Here is an 18,738-nt window from a genome sequence, read left to right on the forward strand (position 1 = left end):
AGTCTGACTGCCAAATGCCTCTGGGATATATCTTTGCTCTATTTACAGAGTGACCACAGAAGCAGGTCGGAGTCACAGGGGCACATAACGTCCTTTAAACAAGAGTAGCCTACAAAGTTAGAAAGGAATCTACAACAGCTGCTTTGTCATGCTGCCATTTTCTGTTCCTGAATAACCTTTTCCCCTGACAACAAATCCAAAGTATTCCTGATATCACTGTACTTATGAAGATAACAGATATACAGTGAGGGAAAAAAGTATTTGATCCCCTGCTGATTTTGTACGTTTGCCGACTGACAAAGAAATGATCAGTCTATAATTTTAATGGTAGGTTTATTTGAACAGTGAGAGACAGAATAACAACAACAAAATCCAGAAAAACGCATGTCAAAAATGTAATAAATTGATTTGCATTTTAATGAGGGAAATAAGTATTTGACCCCCTCTCAATCAGAAAGATTTCTGGCTCCCAGGTGTCTTTTATACAGGTAATGAGCTGAGATTAGGAGCACACTCTTAAAGGGAGTGCTCCTAATCTCAGTTTGTTACCTGTATAAAAGACACCTGTCCACAGAAGCGATCAATCAATCAGATTCCAAACTCTCCACCATGGCCAAGACCAAAGAGCTCTCCAAGGATGTCAGGGACAAGATTGTAGACCTACACAAGGCTGGAATGGGCTACAAGACCATCGCCAAGCAGCTTGGTGAGTAGGTGACAACAGTTGGTGCGATTATTCGCAAATGGAAGAAACACAAAATAACTGTCAATCTCCCTCGGCCTGGGGCTCCATGCAAGATCTCACCTCGTGGAGTTGCAATGATCATGAGAACGGTGAGGAATCAGCCCAGAACTACACGGGAGGATCTTGTTAATGATCTCAAGGCAGCTGGGACCATATTCACCAAGAAAACAATTGGTAACACACTAAGCCGTGAAGGACTGAAATCCTGCAGCACCCGCAAGGTCCCCCTGCTCAAGAAAGCACATATACAGGGCTGTCTGAAGTTTGCCAATGAACATCTGAATGATTCAGAGGAGAACTGGGTGAAAGTGTTGTGGTCAGATGAGACCAAAATGGAGCTATTTGGCATCAACTCAACTTGCCGTGTTTGGAGGAGGAGGAATGCTGCCTATGACCCCAAGAACACCATCCCCACCGTCAAACGTGGAGGTGGAAACATTATGCTTTGGGGGTGTTTTTCTGCTAAGGGGACAGGACAACTTCACCGCATCAAAGGGACGATGGACGGGGCCATGTACCGTCAAATCTTGGGTGAGAACCTCCTTCCCTCAGCCAGGGCATTGAAAATGGGTCGTGGATGGGTATTCCAGCATGACAATGACCCAAAACACACGGCCAAGGCAACAAAGGAGTGGCTCAAGAAGAAGCACATTAAGGTCCTGGAGTGGCCTAGCCAGTCTCCAGACCTTAATCCCATAGAAAATCTGTGGAGGGAGCTGAAGGTTCGAGTTGCCAAACGTCAGGCTCGAAACCTTAATGACTTGGAGAAGATCTGCAAAGAGAAGTGGGACAAAATCCCTCCTGAGATGTGTGCAAACCTGGTGGCCAACTACAAGAAACGTCTGACCTCTGTGATTGCCAACAAGGGTTTTGCCACCAAGTACTAAGTCATGTTTTGCAGAGGGGTCAAATACTTATTTCCCTCACTAAAATGCAAATAAATTTATAACATTTTTGACATGCGTTTTTCAGGATTTTTTTGTTGTTATTCTGTCTCTCACTGTTCAAATAAACCTACCATTAAAATTATAGACTGATAATTTCTTTGTCAGTGGGCAAACGTACAAAATCAGCAGGGGATCAAATACCTTTTTCCCTCACTGTAATATCTGGTTCTGCCTTAAGAGTGATACAGACATAGAAGGAATTACAAGTGCACTTCAGCAATCTGTTCCACTTATTGATATGACTTGCAGTAAATATATTAATATAGCTTTAGTCAGTATTCAACTTCCCTCAACCCTCTTGTTGGATGTGACCCTGAAATGGACACCCCCACTGACAACATTGCTTCCTTACGCTGTCTCTAAATATAGTTTTGTGGTTATTGAGAGAGAAGATCACACAACCAAAATATTATTCATATTGTGTATTGAGTAGCATAATTAGCCACCATCTGTAATGCAATAATATGCTTGATTTGAATGTACAAGAACTGTTAAGATTCTATTCGTGGGATTTTTCCAGCAACAAGTTCATTAACTGTTTCAAGGGGAACTTGATCTGGACACAGATTATTGCCATGGCCAATCAATTTTAAGGAACATATGGGAAGATGTTATAAGAGAAAAATGAGTTACTGTATATCTAAACCATCAGATGAAATCCACTGAGCCTTTTGGAGGAGACACTAGAGGGCTGAATATAAATCAGGACTATGACACAACATATTTGGGTTTTCACAGACCTTTGTCAGGGTTACAGTGGGTCCTTTTCAACGACTTTCCAAAGACTGGGACTGAAATATTGTTAATGAAATTAGCTCAAAACAACTGTTATAAGTACTGTTTGTGCTTTATATTGGTACACAAAAATAGATTTAGTTTTTACATTTTATTGGGTAACAAAACAACACATATGAAGACAAAATTCCAGAGATAGTGTTATAAAAAACATGAGATTAGAAGTGAAAATAGGTTCAGTCTTTAGGCTATCAACCTTTTGCCCAGTTATTGATTCCTCTGTATGTCTGTGGTGCTTCCCTCTGTGGTGCTGTCCTCTGTGGTGCTTCCCTCTGTGGTGCTGTCCTCTGTCTGTGAGCTGAGGAATTGTGGCGTCTTCACATCCATGCTACAGTTGATGGGCACCACTCTCTCAGTCACTTCCTCCTCAGCAGATAATGGATTCTTTGGAGCCTCAATGTGGAGCTTCCCATCATGATCCAGGGAGCAGGTGACTGTCTCAGGATTCACCCCTTCAGGCAGATAAAACTCCTGTCTGAACTCCTGGCATCTGTAAGAGTAAGAGCCTTCCATTTCATCCGGCTTCTTCTCTGTCTTCCCACTGACTCTCAGCTTCCTGCCCACCTGCTTGACAGACAGCTCCTCTGGGGAGAAGTCTTTAGTCTCCAGTGTCAGGGCAAAGCCCTCTCCCTCTTTCTCCAGTGTGTAGGAGACTGGTTGGATGACCACAGAGGCTGGGACATAGTCCATCTCCTCAAAGATGTGCTGCTGAAGTTTCTCCATCAGCTCCAGCCTGCTCTTGAGCTCCAGCATGTTTCTCTGCAGTAGATCCCGCTGGCAAAAAAGAGGTTGAACCTCTGGCCAAAGACTACACACAGGCCAGTAGAAGTCCATCAATGGGCTGAGGGAAGACTGGAATATTTGGGAGCACAGCATCTTCAGTCAGTGTTAATGTTGAGTCCCCTTGCTCTGAGATGGTACCGTGTGTTCAGTGTTGGTTGTGTTGGTTTCTGTCTAAGCAGTGGGAGTTTCACAGCTTTTATATTCTTCCACTTGGAGCTCCAGTGTCTTCAGGAACGTTCCTTTCTTTGCCTCAGTTCTCCACTGGGTGTCACCCTGCATAGGATTAATTTTCTAAATCTGGATGTTCAGTAATTGAATAGGCAGTGCACATATTTTGTCCTTTATCTGTGATGATTTTGAGTATATTTTCTTCACTATGTGTTTCCCAGCACTTCAGGCCAAGAGTACTTCTCCCATAAGTTTTCCTTATACACTCCAAGATTTAAAAAGCATAGGCTTACAATGTTCAAATGGGCAGGACCGGAATGGTTGCAGAATGTCCATTTTCACCATTGTAACTATAGACTATAGTTTTTAAAATAGCTTTCATTTTTAATATATAATTTGCAAGGCTATGAATGGCAAGGCAGAACAACTATATAGGCCAACCTGACTGACAGTGATTTCAGCTGCTCATTGAAAATTACATTTTCTATTTAAGTCATGCAAGAAAGCTTTCTTTTCTGAAACAGATATTGCCTGTTAGATATGCTTCATTTCACGTCCGTGTCAATATCAGGACAGGCAGCCTGGCAGTGATTCAGGCTACTTGAGATTAAGTGAAAAATGTGATCTGCATAGGGAAATATCATGCTTAGTCATTGTGCAGTATGTGCGAACTGAATTTCACAGAGTAGAGGGAAATTGTGTTTAGTTTAATGAATCTTCCTTATCTCATATGACAGATGATTTCTGCTATTCTGGGGGTTGCGTTTGGTGCAAAAATGGAAAGGTTGATTTTATAGTATAGCTGCTATACTGTAGCTATGGTCAGAGGCGATTTTTGCATGTAAATCTTGGTGGGGCAAACAAAACAAAAATGTGGGATGCATGCCAGCAAAGCCACTAAACAATACATTAATTGCACTATAACGGTGACAAACGGTGCCCACAAACTGTTAGGGCCTAAATAAAGCTGTCCCAACAGCAGAGTCCCAACAGCAGTCCCAAAACCTTACCACTGCTACACCTGGCTATCAGCGGAGCCTTGTCTCGCAGCGAGACAGTTCATTCAGCCTCATTTACTGCATTAACATTTACATTACATTTTAGTCATTTAGCAGACGCTCTTATCCAGAGCGACTTACAGTTAGTGAGTGCATACATTTTTCATACTTTAAAAAAACACAGCTGATATGGCTGACTTGCTTAAACAAATATGGTTTCTACTGACAATTGAGATGTACAAACTATGGCATAAGGGGACGACAAGCGGATAAGAGGCAATCTGTAATTTCGATTAAGACATTAATGAGCGAACTAGGACGGACGTAGTCAATGTAACTATTTGTTCAGCACTTTTGAAATGTACAGCAACAGAATTCAGAACATGGGCCGTTCTTACAGTGTTCTCCCTGTACACCAAGTCAGAACCGTAGGATAAATAAAGGGGGCATATAAGCAGACAATGAAAGCTCTTACAATATTCGATGATTACATTTCTGTCAAACAGTTTATAGGCTACATGTGCACCACCAAGTCAGAACAGTAGGCGAAATTAAGAGGGGAAAATAGGCCAAATTATTAGGGTGAGGCACATGGGCTACTAACAGCTTACTACACAACATACACTTAGTATTACTTCCTTAGATATGCAGCAGCATACAATACATTTTTGGACTCACCTTGTTGTGTTGTGCCCACTTGAACAGGAAGGTGGTGCGGCGGTCCTTCCTGGGCAAATTCTGACATCAAACTTTGTCATCAATGTCTGGCATTCTCTGGATTTATGGTGCTTTCAAGACAACTGGGAACATGATGACATCAGGGATCTTCAGGTCATAGCTCTAGAAAGAGCCCCGAGTTCCGGATTTACAATTTTGAGTTGGATGACCGTTCAAAACGTATTTTCCAAGTCGGAGCTCGTTTTTTCCCGAGTTCCCAGTTGTCTTGAACTCCAATGTTGAATGGCCAATGTTGAATGTTTATCATTTTAGGTTTGGAAAAGAGACCCTTAATCCTAAACTTGGGACCACACAGCCACTCCACTGAATGGCAGGCTAGTGATTGCTTTGCAATGCTTGCAGTTAGCCACTGATTCCTTCCAAACCACTCATTTTTGAATTTGCTATTTCCAACTTGTTGTGTAATGTTTATGTCCATTGGCCGATACATTTTATCTATCATTTCTCTTAATTATTTATCTTCATATGACAAGGATTAAAAAGGATTTGCCAGTAGATTGTCGACTTGATTCATGATGATGACTGCTAGCTAAGATTTTGAAAGTATGATGTTGACATGATCAGTCCAATCAAAGCTACTTCTTGGATGGGCACTTCTAATGTAACTCTATGGCAGCACCCAAGGGGTTTGAATTTTTTAGCTCTACCCTTAGACTTGGCGGTGACTAGTGTCCCATGAGTGACAGAACACTGAACCAATCACGGCGCAACTAGAGAACATTACCAACACCTACACTCAGTATTTTCCGCTGGCTGCCCCACCACCACAGAAAGCACTGAGCTACGCTGAAACACCTGCATTTTGGAGCTGCCTTACTCAATAAAACAGAGAGACCATGTTTGTATGCAGCTTTATTAACTCAACGATATATATATATATTTTTTACATTGTTTGCAAACTGATATGTGACACGTATTAATGCCAAAATAACATGCAAAACAGGCAAGCTAAAAATGTGGGGCTCAAAACAGGTGCACCTTCCCTGAATGATGGGTCGCCACTGGCTATGGTAGCTGTTATGTCTCTCACACTAAACTGATATAGAGATCAGATCATGGAAGAGTTATAAAACCTCAGATTCTGCTGTGCATGAGTAGGAGTCTCACGCCGGTCCCCTGCCTAGTCTATTCAAATCAAATCGTATTGGTTTATTGGCTAGTCTATTTGGTTGAAAGAGCAAAAATAAACGTATCAATAACAAGCTTTTTATCAGAAATGTGGGATTACACACTAAAAAAATATTAAAACAGTTTTAAAAAAATATTTTTTGGGTCCACTTTCACTGCTGACAATCGAAACCGGAAGTTACAGTCTCCACTTCCAGGAAGTTTAGCCAATATATTTATTGTTCCCAGTGGGACTGTTGTAAAAATGGCGGCGTCTCGTCGCTCTACTCATCAGCAACAACAGAGCATAACCTCGCCACCTCGCAGTACTTCTCTTTCCCTCACTTCTCCGGGATCTCCTCCAGTTCCCGGTGGTGGAGTAATTTCGGCTCCAGCGGGTGCTGAACTAGACAGCGCCGGTGATCCATTGTTAACTCCGGCCTCCCCCGATATCCCCGCCCCGGCCCTGAGCAGTAGCACCAGCTCCACTAATGTTAGTACCACCGGGGGTGGCAGCAGCGCTGGCTCCAGTCCTGACTCGGGTAGCACTAGCCCCACGGGCGGCGACTGCGAGACAAGCGGGGCTTTCAGAGAGTTGTTTGAAGCCTGTCGCACTGGGGATGTATCGCGTGTGAAGAGGCTGGTGGATACGGTTAACGTGAATGCCAAGGACATGGCTGGGCGAAAATCCACTCCGCTGCACTTCGCTGCAGGTAACGACGGCGTTTAGGGACCCGTATTAGCATGTTATGCTCACTATGATGAGCTGGTTTGTTTTGCTAACTAGCAGCTAGCCAACTACGTCGATAAATAGCTAACTAACTAAAGTTTATTGGGCCAACGTTTGCTCGATATCTTGCTCACTCAGTTTGTTAACTAGGTAACTAACGTTGCCTAACAAACTTGGATAGTTAGTTCGCTAACGTTAGGCTAGATTGTCGAAAGGGCCGAGCCAGCTAGCCTACATTTTGACTCCCCATTCGGGTAGGGGGAGGGGTTGCTATTAGCCAGAAAGTTGCAAGCAAAAAGTACAGGCCCTGTCAGGCAGCCAGCGTGATTTGGAATTAATATAAAAACAATTATAGTTAACTAACTAGCTAGTTGGCTTGGTAAGATATGTTTGTCTTAAACAAGGAACTTTCAACATGGCAGACAATAAACAAAAACGACAGAGGTAGTAGATGTGACACACACAACCAGTATGTCTTCTCATAATAAACAATAAAGGAAATATGTTAAACAATGATTGAAGGTTGTGTTTCACTGTATTAGTGACCCATTCGTGGCAGGATGTCTGTTATGGATGATAAACACACCTTCAGAGCGGGCCCTAGCCTTTTGGGGGCCCTAAGGAAGATTTTGGTTGGGGGGCTCTATTTCTTTTGCCATTTTTAAGCTAATTTCCTGCAATTCTACACATTTTGAAATGACCTTTGCCATCTTAATATGATATCTGAGTGAGAATGACTAACTAAATCAATGTGGGCCCCCTGGAGGGCAGGGCCCTTGGGCACGTGCCCGGTCAGTATTCGGCCATGATTACTACAAGTTTAGATTGCTGGCTAGACTAACTACCAATCTAAAAATGTTTAGATGACATGGCTAATTGAGTGACTGCTTGACATAACAAGAGAGAAACTGCTGATGCACAACCACATTTAGAAATGTACCTGGTGTATCTGTTAGTGTTAATCGCAATAGTAAGTTGAGACCTCAACTGAGTTTCTAAAAAAATATACATGTATACAATTATTCTTATTTTTTGGTCAGGGGGCCACCTAAGTGACCGCTTATGAAGCTTTTGCCTGGAACTGGCCCAGCACACCTGATAATCTTTCCACCATTTCCTTTACTTTGTAGGATTTGGGAGGAAGGATGTTGTGGAGCACCTCCTTGAGACAGGGGCCGACGTTCACGCCCGTGATGATGGAGGTTTGATCCCTCTGCATAATGCCTGCTCCTTTGGCCACGCTGAGGTGGTCAGCCTGCTCCTCTGTCAGGGTGCTGACCCAAACGCCCGGGACAACTGGAACTACACACCGCTCCACGAGGCTGCCATCAAGGGCAAATTAGACGTGTGCATCGGTAAGAACCGTTTTTAAGCCAACATGCAACTTATATGCTTGCTTTGCATTTTGTGCCGACTTTACTAACTTTATTCCGTTTTCTGTAAGGCCTAGCTATCTTTGAATGCAAATCTAAGGTTACTGTGTCGTGGACGGCTCAATTACTAGCCTAATTGCTTTAGAAGTAGAAATTATATGGGGCCTCGTGTAGCTCAGTTGGTAGAGCATGGCACTTGCAACGCCAGGGTTGTGGGTTCGATTCCCACGGGGGGCCCAGTATACTGTATGCATTCACTAACTGTAAGTCGCTCTGGATAAGAGCGTCTGCTAAATGACTAAAATGTAAAAATATGAGATAATAAGAATGCTATGATCTGCTCTGTAGCTGAGTATTGCATCAAGACTTTCAACCAGGTTGTTTTGCCCTGAGACCAAAATCTCACCTCTAGTGATTTCATCAATGAGTCACAACCACTTAATGACATAATAGTATTTTCTGACCAGCCCATAACGATCTGGTCCTGACAGTCTCGCTGTCTCCAGGGAGAGAAACCAGACACCATTTGAAAAGAACATCAGGCCAGAACAGTTTCTCTGGGCACAAACTAAAGCCTCTTTGTCAGTTACTTAGGCCTATGTAATGACAATATACTTTATTTTCTCCCATTGCTGTAATGAAATAGTCCTTGCATTTTAGCATCTGTTTCTTTTAATTGTGTTCTACTACTATATTTGTTGGCTCTTGTGAATGCAGCTGGTTTCTAATTGCAGTCACTGCTGTGAAATGAGCATTGTGGCACAGTGAAGCATACATTATTCTCTCTGGTGGGTAGTGATGGGGGAAAAAATCCTTTGTTACATATCGCAATATTATTTTTGTACTATATTATATTGATATTTGACTCCAAGTATGGGTTTGTAAAAAATAAAACGGTAGTGTTGGCTAGTGCTAGTCGGCTGTACCTCCGCCAAAACTCAGGTATTTTTCATCCTATAGCTTGTTCTTTATCTTTTTAAATAGAGAGCCAACATGTTTTCAGCACTTTATTTCCCAGACTGATCAAAATTCATCTCTTGTGTCTTTGCAGCAGTTTGTTTGGAACATCAAATCGCAATAAGAGCGTCTGCTAAATGACGTAAATGAAATGAATAAATGAATAAACTCGCAGTATTGAATCGCAATACATATAGCAGGGATCATCAACTAGATTCAGCCGCGGGCCGATTTTTTTTATTTTCTTGAGCGGATGATTTGTAGACTTTAAATTGAACGCAAGAAGCCCAAACATATATAATATTTGACTAAAACATAATAATTTCAAACCTTGCTTACATTTGTATACGATCACATATATCTCTCTATTATGCGTGGGTGTACTTTGGAACAGGTTTCCAAAATTAAAATCACTTGGTGCTGATTTGCTGGTGTTTTTAGTCTTATGTCCAACAATATGAATGTACTTATTTATTATTATTATTATATTTTTGCTCAGAAAACATGGGGGCCAAATAAAATCTGCCAGTTGGAGATCCCTGGCATGTAGAATCGTGAGAATCGCAGTACATATTGTATCAGCACCTAAGTATCGTGATAATATCATATTGTGAGGGCCCTGGCAATTCCCAGACCCACTGGTGGGTAATGAGCTGTATTATGTTGATGTGCAATACTCCGATCAAGACTTCCTATTCACTCTAATGGCTCTGCTGTCTTCCCAGACAATTATAATTTATTTGAAAACACTAGGGATGTGCATCTTTCCCTTTCAAGACGATTCGATACATGGGCTACGATACAGGAACGATACGCTTTAGTTTGAAACGGTTCGGTTTGATTTGAGAACGAATCGATGCAATTCGGTTCGATACGAGTCGATGCCCTTACATTAGTTGCATTAACACATTCATTTTCCATTCTAAATTAAAATCTGCTGCTGATGGATTTCATGAGCTGGGCCTCTATGAGCTGGCGCTGACTGTGTGTGTGTGTGTGTTTAAATTATGTATGTCTATGGTGTATGTACTATGTAGGCACCTGAGCTGAGCCATAAAGGATATTAGGCATCTACCACTATCAGATTAGGGGGGCCAATGTAGCCTATGTTTTTTCTCCCCCCACTTTGGTTCTGAAATCACCATCACGCACTAATTAACTTGTCATTTTAGCAGATTAAGTGTTTGAGCTAGTAATGTATCAATATTTGTCATTTACAAATGAGCTATGACATAGCCAATGAATATATAGCACAACTTTGGATTTCACCCCCATCTCAAAATCGAATGGTTTTGACCTTATGGAAGTTTTTATGGAGTGATGATCTTTTCTCCTCCAGCTTTGGCTATGCAGTGCACCTCACAAAAGTGGATTGCTGTCCTTGTTATGAAAGGAGGTACTTTACCCTGTATATGTAAAAATGTTTAAAACAAAACTATTGCTGATGGTGAACCTGAACAATCTAAATAAAATATATTGTAAGCCTTGTTCAGATGAGTTGTCTCCGGTAGCTAGCTTACTTTATTCCGGTAAAACATCATTTTAAACAGTGTATAGATAACAATAATAACCTAGCAAATTACAGTGCATTCGGAAAGTATTCAGACACCTTCCCCTTTTCCACATTTTGTTACGTTACAGCCGTATTCTAAAATTGAGGATATTTTTCTTTCTCCATCAATCTACAAAATCTCTCTGCAGTACTCCACCAATCAGATCTTTATGGTAGAGTGGCCAGACGGAAGCCACTCCTCAGTAAAAGGCACATTACAGCCTGCTTGAAGTCTGCCAAAAGGCACCTAAAGGACTCTCAGACCATGAGAAACAAGATTCTCTGGTCTGATGAAACCAAGATTGAACTCTTTGGCCTGAATGCCAAGAGTCACGTCTGGAGGAAACCTGGCACCATCCCTACGGTGAAGCATGGTGGTGGCAGCATCATGCTGTGGGATGTTTTTCAGCGGCAGGGACTGGGAGACTAGTCAGGATCGAAGGAAAGATGAACCGAGCAAAGTACAGAGAGATCCTTGATGAAAACATGCTCCAGAGCGCTCAGGACCTCAGAATGGGGTGATGGTTCACCTTCCAACAGGACAATGACACTAAGCACACAGCCAAGACAACGCAGGAGTGGCTTCGGGACAAGTCTCTGAATGTCCTTGAGTGGCCCAGCCAGAGCCTGGACTTGAACCTGATCGAACATCTCTGGAGAGACCTGAAAATTACGGTGCAGCGACGCTCCCCATCCAACCTGACCGGGCTTGAGAGGATCTGCAGAGAAGAATGGGAGAAACTCCCCAAATACAGGTGTGCCAAGCTTGTAGCATCATACTCACTGCAAAAAGGTTCTTCAACAAAGTACTGAGTGAAGGGTCTGAATACTTATGTAAATATGATATTTCAGTTTATTTTTAATACATTTGCAAACATTTCTAAAAACCTGTGTTTGCTTTGTCATTATAGGGTATTGTGTGTATAGGTTGATGAGGGGGAAAAACAACAACAATTTAATCCATTTTAGAATAAAGCTGTAATGTAACAAAATGTGGAAAAAGTCAAGGGGTCTGAACACTTTCCGAATGCACTGTACATAGACATTGAACACTGGTCACTTTGATAATGTTTGCATACTATTTTACCCACTTTATACGTATATACTGTGTTCTAGTCATGGCTCATCCTATATAACAACTGTTGTACACACCTTTTCTATTCATATACTGTTCATACTGTCTATACACACCATTCTATACAGTGCCTTCAGAGAGTATTCATACCCCTTGACTTATTCCACATTTTGTTGTGTTACAGCCTGAATTCAAAATGGATTCAATAGATTTTCTTTCTCACACATCTACACACAATACTCCATAATAACAAATTGAAAACATGTTTTTAAAATGTTTGTATGTATATACACTACCGTTCAAAAGTTTGGGGTCACTTAGACATTTTTTTGTCAATTTAAAATAACATCAAATTGATCAGAAATACAGTGTAGACATTGTTAATGTTGTAAATGGCTATTGTAGCTGGAAACGGCAGATTTTTAATGGAATATCTACATAGGCGTACAGAGGCCCTTTATCAGCAACCATCAGTCCTGTGTTACAATGGCACGTTGAGTTTGCTAATCCAAGTTTATAATTTTAAAAGGCTAATTGATCATTAGAAAACCCTTTTGCAATTATGTTAGCACAGCTGAAAACTGTTGTGCTGATTAAAGAAGCAATAAAACTGGCCTTCTTGAGACTAGTTGAGTATCTGGAGCATCAGCAATTGTGGATTCGATTACAGGCTCAAAATGGCCAGAAACAAAGAACTTTCTTCTGAAACTCGTCAGTCTATTCTTGTTCTGAGAAATGAAGCCTATTAGCCGATAGGCTAATTGACATAATTTGAGTCAATTGGAGGTGTACCAGTGGATGTATTTCAAGGCCTACCTTCAAACTCAGTGCCTCTTTGCTGACATCATGGGAAAATCAAAAGAAATCAGCCAAGACTTCAGGAAATAAAATTGTAGGCTTGAAGGTACCATGTTCATCTGTACAAACAATAGTATGCAAGTATAAACACCATGGGACCACGCAGCCGTCATACCGCTCAGGAAGGAGACGCGTTCTGTCTCCTAGAGATGAACGTACTTTGGTGCAAAAGTGCAAATCAATCCCAGAACAACAACAAAGGACCTTGTGAAGATGCTGGAGGAAACAGGTACAAAAGTATCTATATCCACAGTGAAAAGAGTCCTATATCGACATAACCTGAAAGGCCGCTCAGCAAGGAAGAAGCAACTGCTCCAAAACCGCCATAAAAAAGCCAGACTACGGTTTGCAACTGCACATGGGGACAAAGATTGTACTTTTTGAAGAAATGTCCTCTGGTCTGATGAAACAAAAATATAACTGTTTGGCCACAATGACCATCGTTATGTTTGGAGGAAAAGGGGGGGCTTGCAAGCTGAAGAACACCATCTCAACCGTGAAGCACGGGGGTGGCAGCATCATGCTGTGGGGGTGCTTTGCTGCAGGAGGGACTGGTGCACTTCACAAAATAGATGGCATCATGAGGAAGGAAAATGATGTGGCTATATTGAAGCAACATCTCAAAACATCAGTCAGGAAGTTAAAGCTTGGTCGCAAATGGGTCTTCCAAATAGACAATGACCCCAAGCATACTTCCAAAGTTGTGGCAAAATGGCTTAAGGACAACAAAGTCAAGGTATTGGAGTGGCCATCACAGAGCCCTGACCTCAATCATATAGAAAATGTGTGGGCAGAACTGAAAAAGCGTGTGCGAGCAAGGAGGCCTACAAACCTGACTCCGTTACACCAGCTCTGTCAGGAGGAATGGGCCAAAATTCACCCAACTTATTGTGGGAAGCTTGTGGAAGGCTACCCAAAACGTTTCACCCAAGTTAAACAATTTAAAGGCAATGCTACCAAAAACTAATTGAGAGTATGTAAACTTCTGACCCACTGGGAATGTGATGAAAGAAATAAAAGCTGAAATATCATTCTCTCTACTATTATTCTGACATTTCACATTCTTAAAATAAAGTGGTGATCCTAACTGGCCTAAAACAGGGATTTTTTACTGGGATTAAATGTCAGGAATTGTGAAAAACTGAATTTAAATGTATTTGGCTAAAGTGTATGTAATCTTCTGACTTCAACTGTGTGTGTGTGTGTGTGTGTGTGTGTATGTATGTATATATATATATATATATATATTATATATATGCGCAACAATTTCAACAATTTTATTGAGTTACAGTTCATATAAGGAAATCAGTCAATTGAAATAAATTCATTAGGCCCTAATCTATGGATTTCACATGACTGGGCAGGGGTGCAGCCATGGGTGGGCATGGGAGGTCATAGGCCCACCCGCTCGGGAGCCAGGCCCAGCCAATCAGAATTAGTTTTTCCCCACAAAAGGGCTTTATTAGACCGAAATACTACTCAGTTTAATCAGCTGTCCGAGTGGCTGGTCTCAGACGATCCCGCAGGTGAAGAAGCCGGATGTGGAGGTCCTGGGCTGCCTCCAAAACGATGTTGGAGGCGGCTTATGGTAGAGAAATTAACTTTAAATTCTCTGGCAACCGCTCTGGTGGACGGTCCTGCAGTCAGCATGCCAACTGCACGCTCCTTCAAAACTATTGACATCTGTGGCATTGTGTTGTGTGACAAAACTGCACATTTTAGAGTAGCATTTTATTGTCCACAGCACAAGGTGCACCTGTGTAGTAATCATGTTTAATCCGCTTCTTGATATGCCACACCTGTCAGGTGGATGGATTATCTTGGCAAAGGAGAAATGCTCACTATATGGGATGTAAACAAATTATATTGTTATTCCGTATATATTCCGGACTCTGACATTGCTCGTTCTGATATTTCTTAATTTCGTTCTTGTTACTTTTGGACTATGTGCTTATTGATTTCTAGGTAATATTACTACACTATTGAAGCTAGAAACACCTGCGGTAACATCTGCAAATCTGTGTATGCGACCAATAAACTTTGATTTGCTCTCTCTGTTCTGCCTCCAGCTAACAGAGCAGTGTCTGAGGGCTTCCCTGCATATTAATCTCTGTTACAGGACTGAGACTGCTGATGTAGTCCAGCATAGATCTATTTTTACAGAGGGCTCCTTTCATTGGATTTTAATTTGCTCTCTCTTTCTTCCTCAAAGGCTTTCTCTTTCTCAGTGTCTCCCTCCTCCTTTAGTTACCAGTCTAATAGGACAGGAGAGGATGTGGAGGAGAATGTGATTTGGTGCATAGCTAAATCAAATTTGTGTTGAGGAATGAGTGAGTAACGTCACCAATGTGGAAGGAGAGGGAGGCAGACAGACATGGGCTGCCATTTATCCAAGTGATCATCTGAGGGGCGATGTTTTAGAAAAGCTGCTGCCACTCTGCTCGCTTCAGTGAATAAGTATGATGACAAATGGCTCTGAAAGCTAGCACCCACACACTGTTACGCTGTGTAGAATATTTTATTTATTTGATTTAGATTGAGTAGGAGTTGTTTTCAACCTAACCTTTTATGTAGTTCTCTCCCTACCTCCCCCAATTTACTCTTTCTTTCTCTTGCGCTCTGCCTCTCTCTTGCGCTCTGCCTCTCTCTTGCGCTCTGCCTCTCTCTTGCGCTCTGCCTCTCTCTTGCGCTCTGCCTCTCTCTTGCGCTCTGCCTCTCTCTGGCTCTCTGCCTCTCTCTGGCTCTCTGCCTCTCTCTGGCTCTCTGCCTCTCTCTGACTCTCTGCCTCTCTCTTGCACTCTGCCTCTCTCTTGCTCTCTGCCTCTCTCTTGCTCTCTGCCTCTCTTGCGCTCTGCCTCTCTCTGCCGCTCTGCCTCTCTCTGCCGCTCTGCCTCTCTCTGGCGCTCTGCCTCTCTCTTGCTCGCTGCCTCTCTCTTGCTCTCTGCCTCTCTCTTGCGCTCTGCCTCTCTCTGCCGCTCTGCCTCTCTCTGCCGCTCTGCCTCTCTCTGCCGCTCTGGCTCTCTTGCTCTCTGCCTCTCTCTTGCTCTCTGCCTCTCTCTGGCTCTCTGCCTCTCTCTTGTGCTCTGCCTCTCTCTTGTGCTCTGCCTCTCTCTGCCTCTCTCTGGCGCTCTGCCTCTCTCTGGCGCTCTGCCTCTCTCTTGCGCTCTGCCTCTCTCTTGCTCTCTGCCGCTCTCTGCCTCTCTCTGGCGCTCTGCCTCTCTCTGGCGCTCTGCCTCTCTCTGGCTCTCTGCCTCTCTCTTGCGCTCTGCCTCTCTCTTGCGCTCTACCTCTCTCTTGCTCTCTGCCGCTCTCTCTTGCTCTCTGCCTCTATCTGGCTCTCTGCCTCTCTCTGCCTCTCTCTTGCGCTCTGCCTCTCTCTGGCTTTCTGGCTCTCTCTGGCTCTCTCTGGCTCTCTGCCTCTCTCTGGCTCTCTGCCTCTCTCTGGCTCTCTGCCTCTCTCTGGCTCTCTGCCTCTCCCTTGCTCTCTGCCTCTCTGCCTCTCTCTGGCTCTCTGCCTCTCTCTTGTGCTCTGCCTCTCTCTGGCGCTCTGCCTCTCTCTGGCTCTCTGCCTCTCTCTTGCGCTATGCCTCTCTCTTGCGCTCTACCTCTCTTGCTCTCTGCCTCTCTTGCTCTCTGCCTCTCTCTTGCGCTCTGCCTCTCTCTGGCTCTCTGCCTCTCTCTTGCTCTCTGCCTCTCTCTGGCTCTCTCTGCCTGTCTGCCGCTCTCTGCCTCTCTCTGGCTCTCTCTTTCTCTCTGGCTCTCTCTTGCTCTCTGGCTCTCTCTTGCTCTCTGCCTCTCTCTTGCGCTCTGCCTCTCTTTTGCGCTCTACCTCTCTCTTGCGCTATGCCTCTCTCTTGCGCTCTACCTCTCTTGCTCTCTGCCTCTCTTGCTCTCTGCCTCTCTCTTGCGCTCTGCCTCTCTCTGGCTCTCTGCCTCTCTCTTGCTCTCTGCCTCTCTCTGGCTCTCTGCCTCTCTCTGGCTCTCTCTGCCTGTCTGCCGCTCTCTGCCTCTCTCTGGCTCTCTCTTTCTCTCTGGCTCTCTCTTGCTCTCTGGCTCTCTCTTGCTCTCTGCCTCTCTCTTGCGCTCTGCCTCTCTTTTGCGCTCTACCTCTCTCTTGCTCTCTGCCTCTCTACCTCTCTCTGGCTCTCTGCCTCTGCCTCTCTCTGGCGCTCTGCCTCTCTCTGGCGCTCTGCCTCTCTCTGGCGCTCTGCCTCTCTCTTGCGCTCTGCCTCTCTCTGGCTCTCTGCCTCTCTCTGGCTCTCTGGCTCTCTGCCTCTCTCTGGCTCTTTGCCTCTCTCTGGCTCTTTGCCTCTCTCTGGCGCTCTGCCTCTCTCTTGCTTTCTGCCTCTCTCTTTCTCTCTGCCTCTCTCTTGCGCTCTGCCTCTCTCTGCCGCTCTGCCTCTCTCTGGCTCTCTGCCGCTCTCTGGCTCTCTGCCGCTCTCTGCCTCTCTCTGGCGCTCTCTGCCTCTCTCTGGCTCTCTGCCTCTCTCTGGCTCTCTGCCTCTCTCTGGCTCTCTGCCTCTCTCTGGCTCTCTGCCTCGCTCTGGCTCTCTGCCTCGCTCTGGCTCTCTGCCTCGCTCTGGCTCTCTGCCTCTCTCTTGCTCTCTGCCTCTCTCTTGCTCTCTGCCTCTCTCTGGCTCTCTCTGCCTCTCTCTGCCTGTCTGCCGCTCTCTGCCTCTCTCTGGCTCTCTCTTTCTCTCTGGCTCTCTCTTTCTCTCTGGCTCTCTCTTGCGCTCTGCCTCTCTCTTGCGCTCTACCTCTCTCTTGCTCTCTGCCTCTCTCTGCCTCTCTACCTCTCTCTGGCTCTCTGCCTCTCTCTGCCTCTGCCTCTCTCTGGCGCTCTGCCTCTCTCTGGCGCTCTGCCTCTCTCTGGCGCTCTGCCTCTCTCTTGCGCTCTGCCTCTCTCTGGCTCTCTGCCTCTCTCTTGCTCTCTGCCGCTCTCTGCCTCTCTCTGGCGCTCTGCCTCTCTCTGGAGCTCTGCCTCTCTCTGGAGCTCTGCCTCACTCTTGCTCTCTGCCTCTCTCTTGCGCTCTGCCTCTCTCTTGCGCTCTGCCTCTCTCTTGCGCTCTGCCTCTCTCTTGCGCTCTGCCTCTCTCTGCCTCTCTGCCTCTCTCTGGCTCTCTGCCTCTCTCTTGGTCCTCTGTAGCTCAGCTGGTAGAGCACGGCGCTTGTAACGCCAAGGTAGTGGGTTCGAACCCCGGGACCACCCATACACAAAAATGTATGCACGCATGACTGTAAGTCGCTTTGGATAAAAGCGTCTGCTAAATGGCATATTATTATTATTATTATTATTATTATTATTATTGCTCTCTGCCTCTCTCTGGCACTCTCTCGCTCTCTGCCTCTCTCTGGCTCTCTGCCTCTCTCTTTCTCTCTGCCTCTCTCTTTCTCTCTGCCTCTCTCTTGCTCTCTGCCTCTCTCTTGCTCTCTGCCTCTCTCTTGCTCTCTGCCTCTCTCTTGCTCTCTGCCTCTCTACCTCTCTCTGGCTCTCTGCCTCTCTGCCTCTCTCTTGCGCTCTGCCTCTCTCTGGCGCTCTGCCTCTCTCTTGCGCTCTGCCTCTCTCTTGCGCTCTGCCTCTCTCTGGCTCTCTGCCTCTCTCTTGCGCTCTGCCTCTCTCTTGCGCTCTACCTCTCTCTTGCTCTCTGCCGCTCTCTGCCTCTCTCTTGCGCTCTGCCTCTCTCTTGCGCTCTGCCTCTCTCTTGCTCTCTGCCGCTCTCTCTTGCTTTCTGCCTCTCTCTGCCTCTCTCTTGCGCTCTGCCTCTCTCTGCCTCTCTCTGGCGCTCTGCCTCTCTCTGGCGCTCTGCCTCTCTCTGGCTCTCTGCCTCTCTCTTGCTCTCTGCCTCTCTCTGGCGCTCTGCCTCTCTCTTGCACTCTGCCTCTCTCTTGCTCTCTGCCTCTCTCTTGCTCTC

The 18,738-nt window shown here is 44.8% G+C and overlaps 2 protein-coding genes across 3 annotated transcripts in view; one reads left to right on the plus strand and one right to left on the minus strand.

The window, feature by feature from the left end:
• Nucleotides 1–2,621: 2,621 nt before the first annotated feature.
• Nucleotides 2,622–3,419, minus strand: LOC121574404 (heat shock protein 30-like). The gene has a single exon (XM_041887029.1). The coding sequence runs from the start codon at nucleotides 3,361–3,363 to the stop codon at nucleotides 2,695–2,697; it is 669 nt and encodes a 222-aa protein (XP_041742963.1). The 5' UTR covers nucleotides 3,364–3,419; the 3' UTR covers nucleotides 2,622–2,694.
• Nucleotides 3,420–6,499: 3,080 nt separating this feature from the next.
• The window catches only part of LOC121573895 (poly [ADP-ribose] polymerase tankyrase-1), a 128,268-nt gene continuing 116,029 nt past the window's right edge, over nucleotides 6,500–18,738 (plus strand). Inside the window, exons 1-2 of one of the 2 annotated variants that reach the window (XM_041886278.2) lie at nucleotides 6,500–6,994; nucleotides 8,142–8,366. In XM_041886278.2, the coding sequence (XP_041742212.2) occupies nucleotides 6,547–6,994; nucleotides 8,142–8,366 (673 nt within the window). In that variant the 5' untranslated portion in view covers nucleotides 6,500–6,546. The remainder of the gene's footprint in view (nucleotides 6,995–8,141; nucleotides 8,367–18,738) is intronic. The other variant, XM_041886279.2, reaches the window with a different exon arrangement.

Source organism: Coregonus clupeaformis, chromosome 9 (genome assembly GCF_020615455.1).
Source record: "Coregonus clupeaformis isolate EN_2021a chromosome 9, ASM2061545v1, whole genome shotgun sequence".
Taxonomy (NCBI): Eukaryota; Metazoa; Chordata; class Actinopteri; order Salmoniformes; family Salmonidae; genus Coregonus; species Coregonus clupeaformis.